We start from the raw sequence: 17,967 nt of genomic DNA, 5'->3' as shown, positions 1-17,967 counted from the left end.
TGAGGATGTATGAGAGGTGTGTGGATTATATATGAATGAGAGCTGTAGGGATACCGTCCATCACTGTGAGGCATACACTTGTGTCCTGACTCCTGCTTGCCTTGCTTTGGTTGCAGTCACTACTAACACGTCATCATCCTGAGCTGCCCCTCCTCCTCCTCCTCCTGCAATCAGCACCTCCAGTCATCCGGAGCCCCGTCAGCCCTTGCTGCCCGTCCCGTCATGCACCGCGCCGCGCTGGTTTCCGGCTCTCCTCAGTGTGGGAAGATGGCGGCGGAGCGGCAGCCCGCAGCGGGGACAGAGGAGAATAAGGAGAATGAGCGGCCGGCGACAGGAGGAGGGAAGGCGGCGGGATCCATGGGGGACACGCTGGGCCTGGAGAGTATCCTGACACCGGAGATGGGGGAGGCTGCAGCGGGGAGACGCGCAGCACGCTGACGTGTCATTCAGGATAGGGAGCCACTGCGGCCCTCGCATAGGGGCGCCCCTGCTCCGGGGGTCATGTGACACGTCAGCTGACCTGCTTGTCCCTTTATGTGTCTCATTCTTGCTCTCCACAGAGATCTGATTGAATGTTCAGGACTTTGGTCAGTGGTTTGAGAAACTGATCAACATTTACAGCTGCTCTTCAACTCTTCTTTCTGCACGAAATTTAAAGAGACACTGTAAAGGGGTCCATACACTTACACGATTTCCCGCCGATATATGGCAGATTCGATCATTGATCGAATCTGCTGTGAAATCGTTGTGCAAACGCTGACAGAATGATCGATTTCCATCTGAAATCGATCCTTCCCGTCGAACCGTCCGTGCGGATGATTTCGCTCGATCGCTGTCAGGTCGGCAGTGCGTCAATAGCGGCGTTCGAATGTCCAACGACCGACGCTAGCAGCAATACATTACCTGTTCCGCTGGCGCGTATCCCCGCTGTCACCGCTGTTCCTTCTCCGCTGGGTTCCGGCAGGCTTCACTTCTTCCTGCCCGGACAGGAAGTTTAAACAGTAGAGCGCCCTCTACTGTTTAAACTTCCCCGGACAGGAAGTGAAGCTGGAGCCAAACACGGAGAAGAAGACAGCGGAGACCGGGGTACTCGCGCCGGCCGGATCAGGTGAGGTATGCGGGGGGGGCGGCAGCTCCACAGATGGTGAATCGATTTCATGGTCAAATCGATTCACAATCTGTTTGAAGGTAGCCATACGATCCCTCTCTGATCAGATGCGATCAGAGAAAGATCTATCTGTTGGTCGATCTGATGGCAAATCGACCAGTGTATGGCCACCTTAACTAGGAAAACTTCCCCTGGGGGGGGTACGCACCTCGGGAGGGGAAAGCCTCAGGATCCTAATGAGGCTTCCCCTGTCGTCCTCTGTCCATCGGGGGTCTCGCTGCAGCCCTTCAAAGCCGGCCCCGACAGATCCATCAGCCTGTTTAATATTTACCTTTCCAGGCTCCAGCGGGGGCGCTGTTTCGGCTTTCGGCTCCGAAGTAGACGGAAATACCCGATCTCAGTCGGGTCCGTTCTACTGCGCAGGCGTTGGAGACTTGCGCCTGCGCAGTAGAATGGACCCGACTGAAATCGGGTATTTCTGCCTGTCTCTGAGCAGAGAGCCGCTACTGCGCTGGAGCTGGAAAGGTAAATATTTACATGTGGGACGCAGGAGGACGGGGGAAGCCTCATAGGATCCGGAGGTGAGTACACCCCCCAGGGGCCGTTTTTCTCAGTACAGATTTTTTTTTAAATAAAAAAGTCAGATACTCGCCTAAGGAGAGGGAGTCTCTAGGTCACATAGATCATTCCCTCTCCTCTCTCGGTCACCTTTGTTACGCTGGCTCCCCTGTAGCGGTATTCGACCGGTTTGGTCAAATACCGCTCTTTCCCCGCAGAAGGGAGGCTTCAGGAGCCCGAGTGCTCCCGAAGATGGGCCGCTCCACACTGCACACGTGCAAGGGACGCACTCGCGCATGCGCAGTGTGGAGCCGCCTTTCTTCGGGAAGACTCGGCTCCTGAAGAATTCCGAAGTCCCCGCGGCGGGGGATTTGAACGGGGGAGCCAGAGCAGCACCGGGAGAGGAGAGGGAAGGCTTCCCTCTCCTTAGGTGAGTATCTGACTTATTTTATTAAAATATGGATTCCCATTAGCTTTAATATAAATTGAAATTCAGTGCTTTTTGGAATGCCAGTTTAAAGGATACCTGACGTGACGTGAGATAGACATGGGTATGCACAGTGCCTAGCACACAAATAACTATGCTGTGTTCTTTTTTTTTTTTTTTTTCTTTCTCTGACTGAAAGAGTTAAATATCAGGTATGTAAGTGGCTGACTCAGTCCTGACTCAGACAGGAAGTGACTACAGTGTGACCCTTGCTGATAAGAAATTCCAACTATAAAACACTTTCCTAGCAGAAAATGGCTTCTGAGAGCAAGAAAGAGAGAAAAAGGGGAATTTCTTATCAGTGAGGGTCACACTGTAGTCACTTCCTGTCAGGACTAAGTCAGCCACTTACATACCTGATATTTAACTCCAAGGCAAAGAAAAAAAAAAAAAAGGAACACAGCCTAGTTATTTGTGTGCTAGGCACTGTACATACACATGTCTATCTCATCATGTCACATGTCACTTAGGGTATCCTTTAATATTACTGCTGCTGCCCAGAAACAGCTTTTTTTTTTTGGGGGGGGGGGGGTGGGCACCGCTGTCCAAGTACGAGCTTCTCCATACTGTGCGTGCATGAGCACGGTCCACGCATGAGGAAAAAGTCATGCACAAATTGGGTTTGTTTACTGGGCATGTGTGGACTGCACTCGAGCATGCCCAGTACAATGATGATCATTCTCGGACGAAAGCGTGGCTGCTAGAAGAATATTCAATAAGCCCTTGTGGATTGGTGGGCTGCAGGTATGCTCAAAAGTTGGGAGCACACTTGTCTGACAGGTTTCTATATGCTGTTTTCTGCACTCTATCGGCTGAATTCAGAGAAGCTTTATTTCATACAGTAATGTTAACCGTTGGTTAGTCTTCAAAAAATCTGTAAATACTGAACATGCACATTCACCTTCATGTTACCTTGGAAACTTTGAATGCAGTAAAGATTTTGGGATTTTTATTTGGCATTGTGACAGCAGAGCAAGCCGGCTGCAGCAATAATAGTGCGGTGCGATTGGTGAGAGACACGAAACTGTGAGGTTTGAGTGACTGAAATCTATGCTCTGGTTGGGATAACAGGATAACAGATAGGGCATAGAGTTCAATCACCGTGGTTCAGAAAAGGTTAAACAAGATTCTTTGTCTTGGTAGAATTGAAATTTGGGAGTTGAAGCATTTCTTTGTCTCTCGTCTTTTCCTTCCTTAACTCAATTTGCAGTCCTTCAGATTATTAAAGAATCCCAGCAGCAGCACGGAATGCGCCACGGAGACTTCCAGAGATATCGGTGAGGCAACTGTAAAGCATTATTTAGTGAATTCGATTTAACATATTGGGCTCAATTCTCAAAGAGGCCAAATCACCGCAAAATATTAAAGCAAAATTACCGCCAGCGGTTATCTCTGCATTTTTTCTGCATTCACTAAAATTTTCTGCATGTTTTCCGCATGCGGTAAAAAGAGTGCGGAAACAGCCATTAAACGTGCGGTAAACATGCGCAGTGTTCTCCCCAGAATTTTTTTCCAGCCGGGTGGCATGGAATAGTAGCCGGGTGGCATGAAAAAGTAGCCGGGTGGGTTGAGATGAAAATGCAGGGCAACTCTGCTTACAGCATAGGAGGAGGTGAGGGGGTGAGCCGGTGACAGCCGGGTGGTCACCAAATCTAGCCGGGTGGAGCACCCGGCTAAAAGAGCCTGGGGAGAACACTGGTAAAAAGGTTGCATGAAAAATAGTTTAAAATTTTTTTTTTTAAAGTCCAGCAAGCACAGCACTTAAGCCTCCAGACGTCATTAAAATCAATGGGATGCGAAATATATCACCTACTACTTGTAGGTGATAAAAAAACGGTAATTAACGCTGAAATAATGCGTCTGAAATATTTTGTGAATGTGTTTTTTTTGGCGAAAATACCAATTTTTGCGGAACTTTTTCCGCATTATTACCGCATGCGGAAACAACATGCGGAAAAATTTGTGAATCTCAACATGGCGATGTTTTGGTCGCAAATTTTCCACACTGACTTTACCGCATGCGGAAAATCATTGAGAATAGAGCCGGATTAGTGCCGGATTGTTATAAACTTTAATTGCGGTCATTGTCCATTTTGGAGTGGTTTCAGTTTGTTGTGACATGGACGACATTTGTAGGGAATTCCTTTAAAAGGACTGTGAGCTGAAAATAGTAAAAAGCTATATACATACCTGGGGCTTCCTCCAGCCCCATCCGCTCGGATCACTCCCACGCCGCCGTCCTCCGCTGCCTGTAGCTTCAGCTCCTGTCACTCACGTCAGTTGGCTCCAGTCTACGCAGGAGAAGTTCGCTGTGTGCGCATCTCTCCAGCCGCATTGCAGGAAACGCATGCAGGTTCGCCCATAATGACAGTCTGCTATGAAAGCTGCCATTGCATTTTGTTCATAGCTGCTGTAATTATCACTAGAAGATTTTAATATATCATTTCTCAACTGTGTGCATGCTTGAAGCAGAGCTAGGAGTGTAACATCGGAATGTAAACAAAAGATAATGTTATCACCTCTTCGGATGTGGATCATAAGTTGAAGAAGCTTTTCACTGCAGAACTGTGTTTAACTGAATGCTTTTGCTACAGAATTTTTTCTCTTTACTAAGTTTTTATTGAAAAAGAGACAGCCATTGATTGTTACATACTCAAAATGATAAGCATATGTTAATATACAGGTCATAGCTTCTCTTATTACAAGGTATAAACTCAACAAAGTTAACCCATAAAACATTTATACCAAAATACAAGAGGTATCACGTCTTACTGGATTCAGGAGGAACCAACAATACAACATAGTACCTACACCACTGACCAGGTTAGACATCAGAGTTATTGTGATCTGCTAGTAAAGCACAGAGTTCTGTCCAATTTTCCCAGTTTTGGGAATACTTAGGCATTGTATCATGCATGGTATGATTGATAAAGTCCATCAATTTCAAATCTTCGACCCTGCTTATAACTTGGTTAAAAGGGACCGTTGTCTGCTTCCAATTCCTGGCTATTGCCCATAACAGTGCACATATTAATACATAGTACATACGTCTCCATTTCTTAGGGACACTATTATTAGATGCCAATAGTAAAGCATGTTGCGGTGCTAGGTTTACCGACCTTGAGCATAAATTGCTTATACTGTTTTTAATTTTAACCCAGGATACCTGAACTGTTGGGCATTCCCAAAAAATATGTCTTAATGTGCCCTCATCCTGACAGCCCCTAAAGCACAGTGGGGAGACTGCTGGGAATATTTTATGTAACCGGACTGGCGTTTTGTACCATCTAGTATGTAATTTAAGGGCAGTGTCCTTAAGTGCTGGGGTTCTAGTCTCGTTGACCATATTTAGGCCCATATCTTGCCAGTCTTGTACCGAAAGATCGAGTTGTAACTCTCCTTCCCAATCCAGCATATTTTTAGTTTTCTCAACCTGTAACATGTTGATCATATGTTTATATATCCCAGATATTATCCCTGAGTTCCAGGAAGTTGTTAAGCACAGATTTTCAAAAAATGTGCAGTTTAATCTGGCATATGGGCCTGTATGTTGTAGGAAAAAGTGCCTAATTTGTAAATATCTAAAATATTCGGAGGGTGGGGTATTAGTGTTAAATTGAATTACCGAGAATGGTATAAATTTCTCTCCTAACGAGAAGCGGTTGGAAGTGGTGTACTTATTTTTGATCCACCAATCAAACTGAGTACTGTTTTCAAATGCTAGAGGGAAGTCTGGGTGACCGATAAAAGAAAGGTTAGGCGGTTTAGTGGATTGTAGTTTCATCTTATCTTTGTAGACATGCCATATAGTCAATGAGTCTGCTACCACTAAATTAAGTTTTTTGATTACTTTGATATGGGATTGAGAGAAGGTAAGTGCGGAGGTAAGATTAAAGGGGTGTATAGAATCCCTCTCAAACTGAACCCAGGGGACAGAGGCCTCAGGTTTAAACCATGCAGTGAGTTGTGCAAAACGTGTTGCTGCGTAATAATAGGAAAGGTTAGGCATCCCTATTCCTCCTTGTGTATTTTGCCTGTATAGATATATATTTTTAAACCGTGCCGGTTTGTTGTTCCACACAAATTTATTTAACAGCTTCTGTAATTTAAGAAGAATCTGTCTACCAGGGTTCAGTGGAAGTGCCCTCATATAATAAAGGATTCTAGGTAGTATAATTAATTTAATGGCTGAAGCTTTACCCAGCCATGAAATTCTAAAATGTGTCCACTCTTTTAGGGTTCGTTCTATGGATTTTACCAGAGGTTCGTAATTAGTCTTAATCAGTGTATCGATTGAGTGTGGTAATTTTATTCCTAAATAGGATAGTTCTGTGTTCATCCATTTAAAATCAAAATTAGCTTTATACAGCTTGACTACTTGAGGGGGTAAATTGATAGTTAAAGCTTGGGATTTAGTAGTGTTCACCTTAAGACCTGAGAGATTTCCAAATTGATCTAGTAGTGGTAATAAATTGGGCATTGATGTTAAGGGCTGGGACAGAAATAGGAGAGCATCGTCAGCGTATAGACTAATCTTATATTCTTTACCTTCTTTGAAATAACCTTTTATATTTGGATTATTTTGTATTGCTAAAGAAAGGGGCTCTATGGCTATTGAGAAGAGTAGGGGAGAGAGGGGGCACCCCTGCCTAGTTCCTCTAGTGATTGGTATTGGCTCTGATAGGATACCTGGTAGTCTTATTTTAGCATGAGGTTTGTTATATAAGGCTAAAATTGCCTGTATAAATTCTCCTGTGATGCCCATTTTGTGAAGTACCTTATGTAGATAGGGCCATAGTACTGAATCAAACGCTTTATGTAGGTCTAGACCCAACAAAAGCAAACGTTGGTCGTTAATTTTGGCATCTTGCAAGATGTTGCAAGCTAATCTAGTGTTATCCGTCGTTTGTCTCTGAGGGATAAAGCCAGATTGGGAGGGTGATATTAGGTTATGAATAACTGTAGATAATCTAGCTGCAAGGATTTTTGAAAAGATTTTCATATCATTGTTTATGAGTGAGATTGGCCTATAGTTTTGTGGCAAAGTGTGATCTAAGTTTGGTTTTGGGATTAGGGTGACAAAGGCTTTTGTTAGATCCTGTGAGAATTTCTGTCCTTGTAGTGCGTCGTTGTAGAGTGTTTTAAGCTGGGGTATAAGATATTGCTTACATTTCTTATAATATAATCCTGTAAAGCCATCAGGGCCTGGGGCTTTGGAGTTTTTGAGGGAGGCAATTGCGTTCTCTATCTCTAATGTAGATATTGGTGAGTTAAGGAAATCTTTGTTCTATAGTGAGAGAGGATATTGGTAGGGATTCTAACCATTCATCTAGTTCTGATGGGGGTTGTAATTGAGGTGCGTTAAATAGCTTCACATAAAATTCCTCAAATATTCTTAAAACCTTGTGGGGGGCAGACTCAACAGCTCCATGTTTATTCTGAAGTCTGTACAGATGTGGAGGTTTATAATATTGGGTTAATTTCCTTGCGAATTGTGTGCTAGGGGTATTACCGTATAACAAGAATTTAGCTCTAGAGAATTTTAAGGTCTTCTCTACCGACTCCGAAAGGATTTGATTTAGAGTATTGCGTTTTTCTCTGATTTGGGTCAATTGGTCTGGGTTTAATGTAGAGCTGTGCTGTTTATACAGTGCATCCAGTTCTGACGTGAGTCTTAGTATTGTGGTCAGTCTTTCTTTTTTCCTTCTGGATGCCATCTGAATTAATTTACCTCTCAATACTGTTTTATGTGCCGCCCACAAGGTTTCAGAGGATACTGTTCCATTATCATTGAAGAGGAAATATTCTTCAAGAGCCTTATATATTTCTGTTAAAAAGGTGTCGTCTTGCAACAACAGGTCATTCAGACGCCAATTTTCAATAGAATATGGGATCCCCATTGTACCCAATGTGCCCATCACTATTTGGTGATCTGACCATACACATGTGTGTATTTCTGCAGCAGTTGCGTTGGCCATCAATATCGGGGAGAGAAACACATAATCCAATCTCGCATAAGTTTTATGTGGATTAGAATAAAATGTGTAAGATCTGTCCCCAACATTGAAGGCCCTCCATACATCTGTCAGTTGATATTGTTTTAAAGCCTTACTAAGTCTTCTGGGGAATGATCTGCTAACATCTGTGGTTGTGCTTCTGTCAATCATTGGGTTGTTAACACAATTTAAGTCCCCAGCCAGTATCAGATGACCTGAGATATGTCTCTCAATTTGGTTGAATAAATCTACAAAGAATTGTGATTGTGCTACGTGTGGCGAGTAAACATTACATAAAGTAACCTCTTTTCCATTCAGCAGGCCTTGTATGACTAAGAATCTGCTGTCTGGGTCTTTGTACACTTTCTTAGCCTCAAAAGGTAGACTATTTCGAAAAAGAATAGCAACACCCCTTGTTTTATTAGTGAATGTGGTATAGTAGCTTTTTTGATAGGTCTTATCGAAAAATTTAGGACTATCTGCTGCAATAAAGTGGGTCTCCTGCAGAAACAGGATGTCTGCCTTTAACTGTTTGTACTGCCTGAATGCTTTTCTCCTTTTATTGGGCGAATTAAAGCCCTGTACATTGTGGCTAATTATCCGTAGTGCCATTTGTACTTGTAGTAAGATGGCAAATGATTTGTGATTAATCTGTGGGGGTCACCATCTCCCTGCAATAGTTTAAGTGCAGATTGTTTGGCCTGTGTAAGTATTTTGAGCACAATATCCTCCTGAATCAGAACATAATAAAACCGTAAAGCTTCAATTATTAACAAAACATATAACATGTGAAAGAAATAAAACGTATATAAAACCTGGAGATCCTTATTTGGTTGATTAAACATAGATTCTTTTGCCCATATTGGGTTACAACATAAAAACTGTAGGTTCAGCAGATACCATCCCCAATAAATAAGGGGGAGAAGCACCTGAGATACAACAATCAGGGAAAAAACCCATGACTGAGGGGGTAGACACATTGCGCGTAGCCTAGTCCAAGGAAGGCCATAGAGTACAGTCTATATCATATATATGCATGTTGGAGTGTTCAAAAAGCAGAGGGATCGTAAGATAAGGATTCTTATAAGAAAGAAATTGCACATAGTAGGATAAGAGTCAGAGTTAAAGATTGTATATCACCCGTTCCGATGTAGTGGTATTGAGGGCCCGTCAAACAGCCGTCCTTATGTAGATTCATATGGGGTCCGCTGCTCTAGGTGAAAAGTTGCCAGCTCTTGAGCCTCTCTTGGACCAGATTGGAGATAATGGTTGTTGTTGGGATCTCGGGGGCGAGGCAACATCCCGAACGAGGCCTAGTTTTGATAGCAATTTCTCTCCCTCCCGCGGCGTGTAAATTATATGAGTGGAGTCCTCTTGCGTCACTATGAGTTTAAAGGGGTATCCCCATCTATATGCTATTTTTGCAGCAGATAGCGTTGAAGTAACTGATTTTAAACCTTTGCGCTTTTCTAAGGTAACTGGAGAGATGTCCTGGTAGATTTGAATTTTGTGGTCTTCATATGTGATGTCTTTTAGAGATCTGGCAGCTTGCAATATTTGCTCTTTGACAAGAAAGTCTTTCATGCATAAGACAACGTCCCTGGGTGGTAGATTAGGTGCAGGTATTTTTCTGAGAGCACGGTGTATCCTGTCACAGGTGAAGGCTCCGTCCGGAGCTTCTGGTACCAGTTGCTGGAATATCTTGTTAACATGTGGAGGCAGTTCCTGATACGACTCCGGGAGGCCTCTAATCCTCAGGTTATTCCTTCTATTTCGATTGTCCAGGTCTTCAGACTGAGTTTGTAGTAGCTTGACTGTGTCTTGTAAGGTTTTATGTGCCCCTTGTAATTCCTTATGAGACCGGAGTAAGTTGTCATGCTTTGTCTCGAGCAGATCAGTTCTGGATCCTAGAGATGCAATCTCCTGTGTTAACGTGGCTTCTACCCGCCGGAGCTCTGTTTGAAATTTCCCCGCTAGCCTGGAGTACATTTGTTCCAGACTGTCCTCCAAGTCCTTTTTAGTAAGCGGTTTGTCCCTTTCGGGACGGGTATTAGACCAGTCTGTGCCTATATCTGATAGTGAGTCCTGTGACGCAGTCGGAGAGCCGCGGCCATCTTGGTTCGACATGGCTGCCGTTCGTGGTCTTAGAAAATAGTCTTTAACTGACCTCTGCGCTGTAAAGGAGCCGGTTTTTCTTCTCCGCGACATGCACTGTATATTCAGAAGGGGGTGGCTGGTGATAGTGATCTTGCTGCGGTGATAATACCCCCGGAAAAACGGCCGTTTGGACAAGCGGTGTGCGGAGCTACATCTCCATGCTTCCTCCTTCCAGCGCGCCGCGCATGCGCCCCTGCTACAGAATTTTTTGTGCTAGTAGGTTTAAAGTGCACCAGAGATCTGATAAAACGATATGATACTCACCCACGGCTCCCTCCAGCTTCATAAACACGTCTGCATCCCACGCCGTCCTCCTGTGGTCTGCCATTCAGCCGTGATCAGTCCCGGTATCGGGCTCAGTCGGGTCCATTCTGGTTATTTTTTGCGTGTGCGGACCTCCAGCATGCGCAGTAGACCCGGAGGGACCGGACTGAGCCAGTTACCTGGACTGATGGCGGCTGAACGTCAGACCGCGGGAGGACGGCGAGGGACTCAGACGTGTTAAAAGCTGTGGGTATCAAATATTATTTTTATTAGATCTCTGGTTTACTTTAAAGAGTAACTGTCAGGCTGCAGAAGCTAATTTAAACCTCTATTCTCCTGTGTTAAACAGTTTAGAAGGAAGCCCAAAAGCCATTAGTGAAGATAAAAATCTCAGTTACCTTTGATGTGTGCTTATCAGTAAGGCTGTTAAAACCCAAGAGGACGCAAGCAGCATACTATACTGCAAAGCATTCTGGGGCCCTCCCCTCGGCTGCTAATGAGACGTTACAGCAGCTTGTAATCAGTCCAGCGCGTAGCACTGATAAATCTCCGGGCAGAGTACACTGCAGGAGTCAGCTATTGTTCCTAGCCACATGGCTCATTAATATTCACTGCACACTGTGTTGTTCAAGTACGAGCTTATCTGTGATCAGGAAGCAGGCAGGACATGACGACACATTTGACAGAAAAACATGGAGCCCGCCATGAGCTGTCAGGAGCATCTATCTCTGCATATACTATATACAAATTCTGTGAAATCCAAACGTGGACAGTGAAATGCATATGTAATGTAAGTACAGCCAATCTTTAGCTACTGATATATGTGTTTATTTTCTCTGAGACCTTATACCTAACAGCTCCTCTTTAAGGCTGTAAGTAATATTTTAGTGCGAAGAAGAAATGCTGAGTTTTAGACCACTTTAAAGAGAACCCGAGGTGGGTTCTAACAATTCTATCAGCACACAGAGGCTGGGTCTGCATATACTGCCCAGCCTCTGTTGCTATACTGCTCCCCCCTCCTAAGCCCCCACCCCTGCGCTCTGCTATGCCCCATAAATCACCCAGCTGTGCTGTCGACCTACAGTGTGTCGCAGCCAGCTGTTTATCTCTGCATCTGTCAGTCTCGCCGCTCCCCCGCCTCCTCCATAGCTCCGGTCCCCGCCTGCGTCCTTCCCTCCCCGCTGATTGGAGGGCAGGAACGTGGGCGGGGACCGGAGCTATGGAGGAGGCAGGGGGGAGCGGCGAGACTGACACGTACAGAAGTAAACAGCTGGCTGCGACACGCTGTGTGTCGACAGCTTGGCTGAGGATTTATGGGGGACAACAGAGCGCAGGGGGGGGGGGGGGGCGCTTAGGGGGGATCTGTATAGCAAAAGAGGCTGGGCAGTATAGGCAGACCCAGCCTCTGTATGCCGATAGAATTGTTAGAACCCACCTCGGGTTCTCTTTAAAATAGCCATTCATTCAAGTCCATTTTAAAAACATAATCAAGCTACGGCATCCCGAATCTGATCAAGAATCTCTATCCTTTTGTACTTATAGAGGCTACTGCTCCCGTCGCTTGAGGCGTCTAAGAAAAACGCTAGGTTTTAAGATGGGGAACAGACACAAGTTCACAGGAAAGAAGGTGACCGTGGAGATGCTGTCTGATAACAGGTACCTCTCATAACTACACGTCTCAAATACTCAAAATTAGAAATGTTTTTTGTGCGAAATTTGGAGAAATCTTGAAATGATGCTGTGACTTTTTCTAGGTATCTCCTGTTGATCCTGATAGATGCAGAGAGAGCCTGGAGCTATGCCATGCAACTTAAAATGGAGGCCAACACCGAGCCTCGCAAGCGCTTCCATCTGTTGTCCCGGCTCCGCAAGGCTGTGAAACATGCAGAGGAGCTCGAGCGACTCTGTGACAGCGACCGCGTGGATGCAAAGACCAAGCTGGAGGCTCAGGTACTGCTGGGAGTCATTGTGATTATATGTACTGGGAAATGTAAAAGTAATCCATAATAGGGAAGTATGAAGGCTGCTTTTCAGGATGTGTCCTGAAGATGATAGTTCCTTTATTCATCGCTGCCTTAAAGCGGATCCGAGATGAAAAACTAACTATAACTTGTCCTATATATTTTTAAACATTACACAGAGGCAGGCTTATCTGTATCTTGATCACTAAGCCTCTGAAAAAAACCTAATCCCCCCTCCTCCCCTCTGTCTCTGAAATCAATGGCTAGTAACACCTCCTCCTCCTCCTGCCCAGACTGAGCTCTCATGACCCCTTGCTACTGCCAAGGCTCTCTGAAAACCTGTGGGTGTGGTTTATTTCGTTTATAGGGAATTAGAGTATTAAAACAAAAACAAAAAAAGTATTTGGCTTGAGGAATGCCCTATAAACTACAGGGAGTGCAGAATTATTAGGCAAATGAGTATTTTGACCACATCATCCTCTTTATGCATGTTGTCTTACTCCAAGCTGTATAGGCTCGAAAGCCTACTACCAATTAAGCATATTAGGTGATGTGCATCTCTGTAATGAGAAGGGGTGTGGTCTAATGACATCAACACCCTATATCAGGTGTGCATAATTATTAGGCAACTTCCTTTCCTTTGGCAAAATGGGTCAAAAGAAGGACTTGACAGGCTCAGAAAAGTCAAAAATAGTGAGATATCTTGCAGAGGGATGCAGCACTCTTAAAATTGCAAAGCTTCTGAAGCGTGATCATCGAACAATCAATCGTTTCATTCAGAATAGTCAACAGGGTTGCAAGAAGCGTGTGGAAAAACCAAGGCTCAACATAACTGCTCATGAACTGAGAAAAGTCAAGCGTGCAGCTGCCAAGATGCCACTTACCACCAGTTTGGCCATATTTCTGAGCTGCAACATCACTAGAGTGCCCAAAAGCACAAGATGTGCAATACTCAGAGACATAGCCAAGGTAAGAAAGGCTGAAAGACGACCACCACTGAACAAGACACACAAGCTGAAACGTCAAGACTGGGCCAAGAAATATCTCAAGACTGATTTTTCTAAGGTTTTATGGACTGATGAAATGAGAGTGAGTCTTGATGGGCCAGATGGATGGGCCCGTGGCTGGATTGGTAAAGGGCAGAGAGCTCCAGTCCGACTCAGACGCCAGCAAGGTGGAGTACTGGTTTGGGCTGGTATCATCAAAGATGAGCTTGTGGGGCCTTTTCGGGTTGAGGATGGAGTCAAGCTCAACTCCCAGTCCTACTGCCAGTTTCTGGAAGACACCTTCTTCAAGCAGTGGTACAGGAAGAAGTCTGCATCCTTCAAGAAAAACATGATTTTCATGCAGGACAATGCTCTATCACTCGCGTCCAAGTACTCCACAGCGTGGCTGGCAAGTAAAGGGTATAAAAGAAGAAAAACTAATGACATGGCCTCCTTGTTCACCTGATCTGAACCCCATTGAGAACCTGTGGTCCATCATAAAATGTGAGATTTACAAGGAGGGAAAACAGTACACCTCTCTGAACAGTGTCTGGGAGGCTGTGGTTGCTGCTGCACGCAATGTTGATGGTGAACAGATCAAAACACTGACAGAATCCATGAATGGCAGGCTTTTGAATGTCTTTGCAAAGAAAGGTAGCTATATTGGTCACTGATTTGTTTTTGTTTTGTTTTTGAATGTCAGAAATGTATATATGTGAATGTTGAGATGTTATATTGGTTTCACTGGTAAAAATAAATACCGTAATTAAAATGGGTATATATTTGTTTTTTGTTAAGTTGCCTAATAATTATGCACAGTAATAGTCACCTGCACACACAGATATCCCCCTAAAATAACTAAAACTAAAAACGACTTTCAAAAATATTCAGCTTTGATATTATGAGTTTTTTGGGTTAATTGAGAACATGGTTGTTGTTCAATAATAAAATTATTCCTCAAAAATACAACTTGCCTAATAATTCTGCACTCCCTGTATATGAAAGGAACACAATTATGCAATGAGTAAAAGTTCACCTCGGATCCATAAGTAATCTAATTTATTATAGTGAATGAAGTAAACCCATTGTCCTGACTTTTTTTTTTTCTGGTTAGTGACTTAAACTGTAGTGAGGGGGATATGGAGGCTGCCATATTTATTTCCTTTTAAAGAGACACTGTAACAAAATTTTGAGCCTTATTTTTTCTATTCTATTTGTTCCTATACCTGTTCTGATGTGGTCTGTCTTACTGCAACCTTTTCTAGTTGCACTGTCTCTGTAATAAATCTTATCATCTTTCCTCTGTCGTGTCTGTCGGCAAGAGGCTGGAATGTGTGGAATGTGCAGCACTGCTTGTCATTGGCAGAAGCTTTACACACCCCCTCCAGGCTCTGCATGAGTCACACAGTAAGCTGTTCTCAGCCTATGATACTCTGGTTAGAAGCCAGTCATTTGTTTGTAAACACTGCCTACAACTGTTTAATTACAAGCCAGGATTGCAGCAGGGAGTGACAGAAACAGCACAGAGGGGCACAGGAGAAAATAAGGAATAGAATGGTATGCTTTTTATTGTAAGAATATTAGAGTACAGATTCTCTTTAAAGCAGGAGGATCAGTAATATGCCAGGGAAAAAACACATATATAAGTATATAAATACTTGATCTACTTACATAACACATGTATTATACTGTCTACGTTTTGATTTCAGTGAATGTTAAATAGTAGATGAAGAGAATTCTGTTCCTGGAGGGAACCATGTCTTTTGCCCACAGTTTAGGCTTAATCATGATGTCATTTCTGCCCTTTACTGTTTTCTTTTCTCTTCCAATCGCTGAGTCACCTCAGCTGGCAGCGTTGCAATAGAAAAATTGGATCGCACACATTTTTGCAGCATTCCGGAATCACAGGGTCTCTGTGATTTATACCTGTAATAGCGGTATCCCTCTTCCACTGCTTCAATTACTTGCGATGCAATTTTTTAGGCTGCATTTCCACTTGTGCGGTACGAATCGCCGCGGTAAAAATTCGCTTGCGGATGCAAATTTCGCATGCGGGTCTATGCAAATTTTCATGCGAATTCGCATGGATGACGATGTATGCGAATTTAACCATGGCAGTGCTGGTGTGCTTTTCCATTGCTTCTATGCGAATTCGCATGAAAATTCGCATACCCAAACGTCATGCGAATTTCCTATTAAATACATTGTATGCGATTTGCATAGCGGTATGCGGTATGCAAATTCTGATGGCTCTGCCATGCAAATTTTTTCTTCACAGAAAAACGCAAAGGAATCCTGACAAGTGTAAACAGTCCCATTCACTTGTATTGCTATGCGAATTTGCATGCGAAAAACGCATGTGAATTCACGATAGTGGAAATGGGCCCTTTAAAGGGACACTTAAGTCTAAAAAAAAAATGAGTTTTACTCACCTGGGGCTTCCAATAGCCCCCTGCAGCTGTCCGGTGCCCTCGCCGTGTCCCTCCGATCCTCCTGGCCCCGCCGGCAGCCACTTCCTGTTTCGGTGACAGGAGCTGACAGGCTGGGGACGCAAGTGATTCTTCGCATTCCTGGCCACAATAGCGCCATCTATGCTGCTATAGCATATATCATATACCATATAGCAGCATAGAGGGTGCTAATGTGTCTGGGAACACGAAGAATCACTTGCGTCCCCAGCCTGTCAGCTCCTGTCACCGAAACAGGAAGTGGCTGCCGGTGGGGCCAGGAGGATCGGAGGGAGATGGCGAGGGCACCGGACAGCTGCAGCGGGCTATTGGAAGCCCTAGGTGAGTAAAACTCATTTTTTGTGTTTAAGTGTCCCTTTAAGTGGACCAGAACTCTTGCACAGGACAGAAGGGGGTATGGAGAAATGTGAGTACATGGTGTCTCGGCGCAGCTCAGTTCAGCGCGGGGAGAGCCGAATGAAGGCTCTCCCTGCTGCTGCTGAACTCGGGTGGCGTTAAATACTATTCCCCCTCAGAGTTGCAACAACTTGGAGGAAGAATAGTATTTCTACCCAGTATTAGGTTATTTCCCCCACCACCATAAGTATAGCATTTGTTCCCCCAGTATTAGTTGATCCCCCCCCCCCCCCCTCCTTAAAGGGAACCTAAACTGAGAAGGAGATGGATTTTTCCTTTTAAAATAATACCGGTTGCCTGACCTCTGCTGATCCTGTGTCTCTAATACTTTTAGCCATAGCCCCTGAACAAGCATGCAGATCAGGTGCTCTGACTGAAGTCAGACTGGATTAGCTGCATGCTTGTTACTTTCAGGTGTGTGATTAAGCCACTACTGCAGCCAAAGAGATAAGCAGGACTGCCAAGCAACTGGTATTGTTTATAAGGAAACATCCGTATTCCTCTCAGTTAAAGTGAGTCCAAGATGAACTTTAATTGTGTTCCTTTCCCATAGTTTATAGGTCATTCCTGAAGCCAAATACTTTTTTTGTTTTTGTTTTAATACTCAAGTTCCCTATACACTAAACAGGCCACACCCACAGATTTTCAGAGAGCCTTGGCATTTTCAGACAGTAGCAAGGGCTCATGGGAGCTCAGTCTGCGCAGGAGGAGGGGGAGGTATTACTAGCCAGAGATTTCAGAGGCAGAGGGGAGGAGGGAGGAGGAGGGGGGGGGTTAGGTTTTTTGCTCAAGGTGCAGATAAGCCTGCCTCTGTAATGTTTACAAACAACATGGCTGCTGTCATTGTATCACAGGAATAATCAATCATATTCTATTAAAGCTGTTTGCAGCTAGATATGCTATGTAAACTATCTAAACTTTACATAAGATATATAGACAAGTTACTTGTTATAGTTAGTTTTTCATCTCGGATCCGCTTTAAGGTTCCCTTTATGTATAGCCAGGTTTCCCCCCAGTATTAGGCGTTCTCTCCTCCAAGTAAAGGTGATCTCGCCCCCAAGTATAACCGCCAGGATCATCTTCACCCTGTAGCAAGCCCACCATGCTTACTTCCTCATTAGGGAGGGTTAGGTTTCCAGCTTGGCTAAGTTGAACACTTTTTTTTCCCTCTTGTTCTGTAGGCATATTGTGCTTATCTGAATGGTATGTTGCATTTTGAACAACAGCACTGGGATGAAGCAATGAAAGCATTCAACAAATGCAAGTAAGTGTGTGTGTACAGTGTGTGTGTGTGTGTGTGTGTGTGTGTGTACAGTGTGTGTGTGTGTGTGTACAGTGTGTGTGTGTGTACAGTGTGTGTGTGTGTACAGTGTGTGTGTACAGTGTGTGTGTGTACAGTGTGTGTGTGTACAGTGTGTGTGTGTACAGTGTGTGTGTGTACAGTGTGTGTGTGTACAGTGTGTGTGTGTACAGTGTGTGTGTGTACAGTGTGTGTACAGTGTGTGTGTGTACAGTGTGTGTGTGTACAGTGTGTGTGTGTACAGTGTGTGTACAGTGTGTGTGTGTGTGTGTGTACAGTGTGTGTG

At 44.3% G+C, this 17,967-nt stretch overlaps 1 protein-coding gene across 1 annotated transcript in view; it reads left to right on the top strand.

Moving 5' to 3' along the window:
- The first annotated feature begins 217 nt into the window (after positions 1-217).
- The window catches only part of SRP68 (signal recognition particle 68), a 61,490-nt gene continuing 43,740 nt past the window's right edge, over positions 218-17,967 (top strand). The window contains exons 1-5 of the mRNA XM_068263743.1: positions 218-382; positions 3,364-3,430; positions 12,113-12,226; positions 12,325-12,520; positions 17,563-17,645. Of these exons, the coding sequence (XP_068119844.1) occupies positions 223-382; positions 3,364-3,430; positions 12,113-12,226; positions 12,325-12,520; positions 17,563-17,645 (620 nt within the window). The 5' untranslated portion in view covers positions 218-222. The remainder of the gene's footprint in view (positions 383-3,363; positions 3,431-12,112; positions 12,227-12,324; positions 12,521-17,562; positions 17,646-17,967) is intronic.

Source organism: Hyperolius riggenbachi, chromosome 12 (genome assembly GCF_040937935.1).
Source record: "Hyperolius riggenbachi isolate aHypRig1 chromosome 12, aHypRig1.pri, whole genome shotgun sequence".
NCBI classification, from domain to species: Eukaryota; Metazoa; Chordata; class Amphibia; order Anura; family Hyperoliidae; genus Hyperolius; species Hyperolius riggenbachi.
This window is presented reverse-complemented; position numbering and strand designations above follow the sequence as displayed.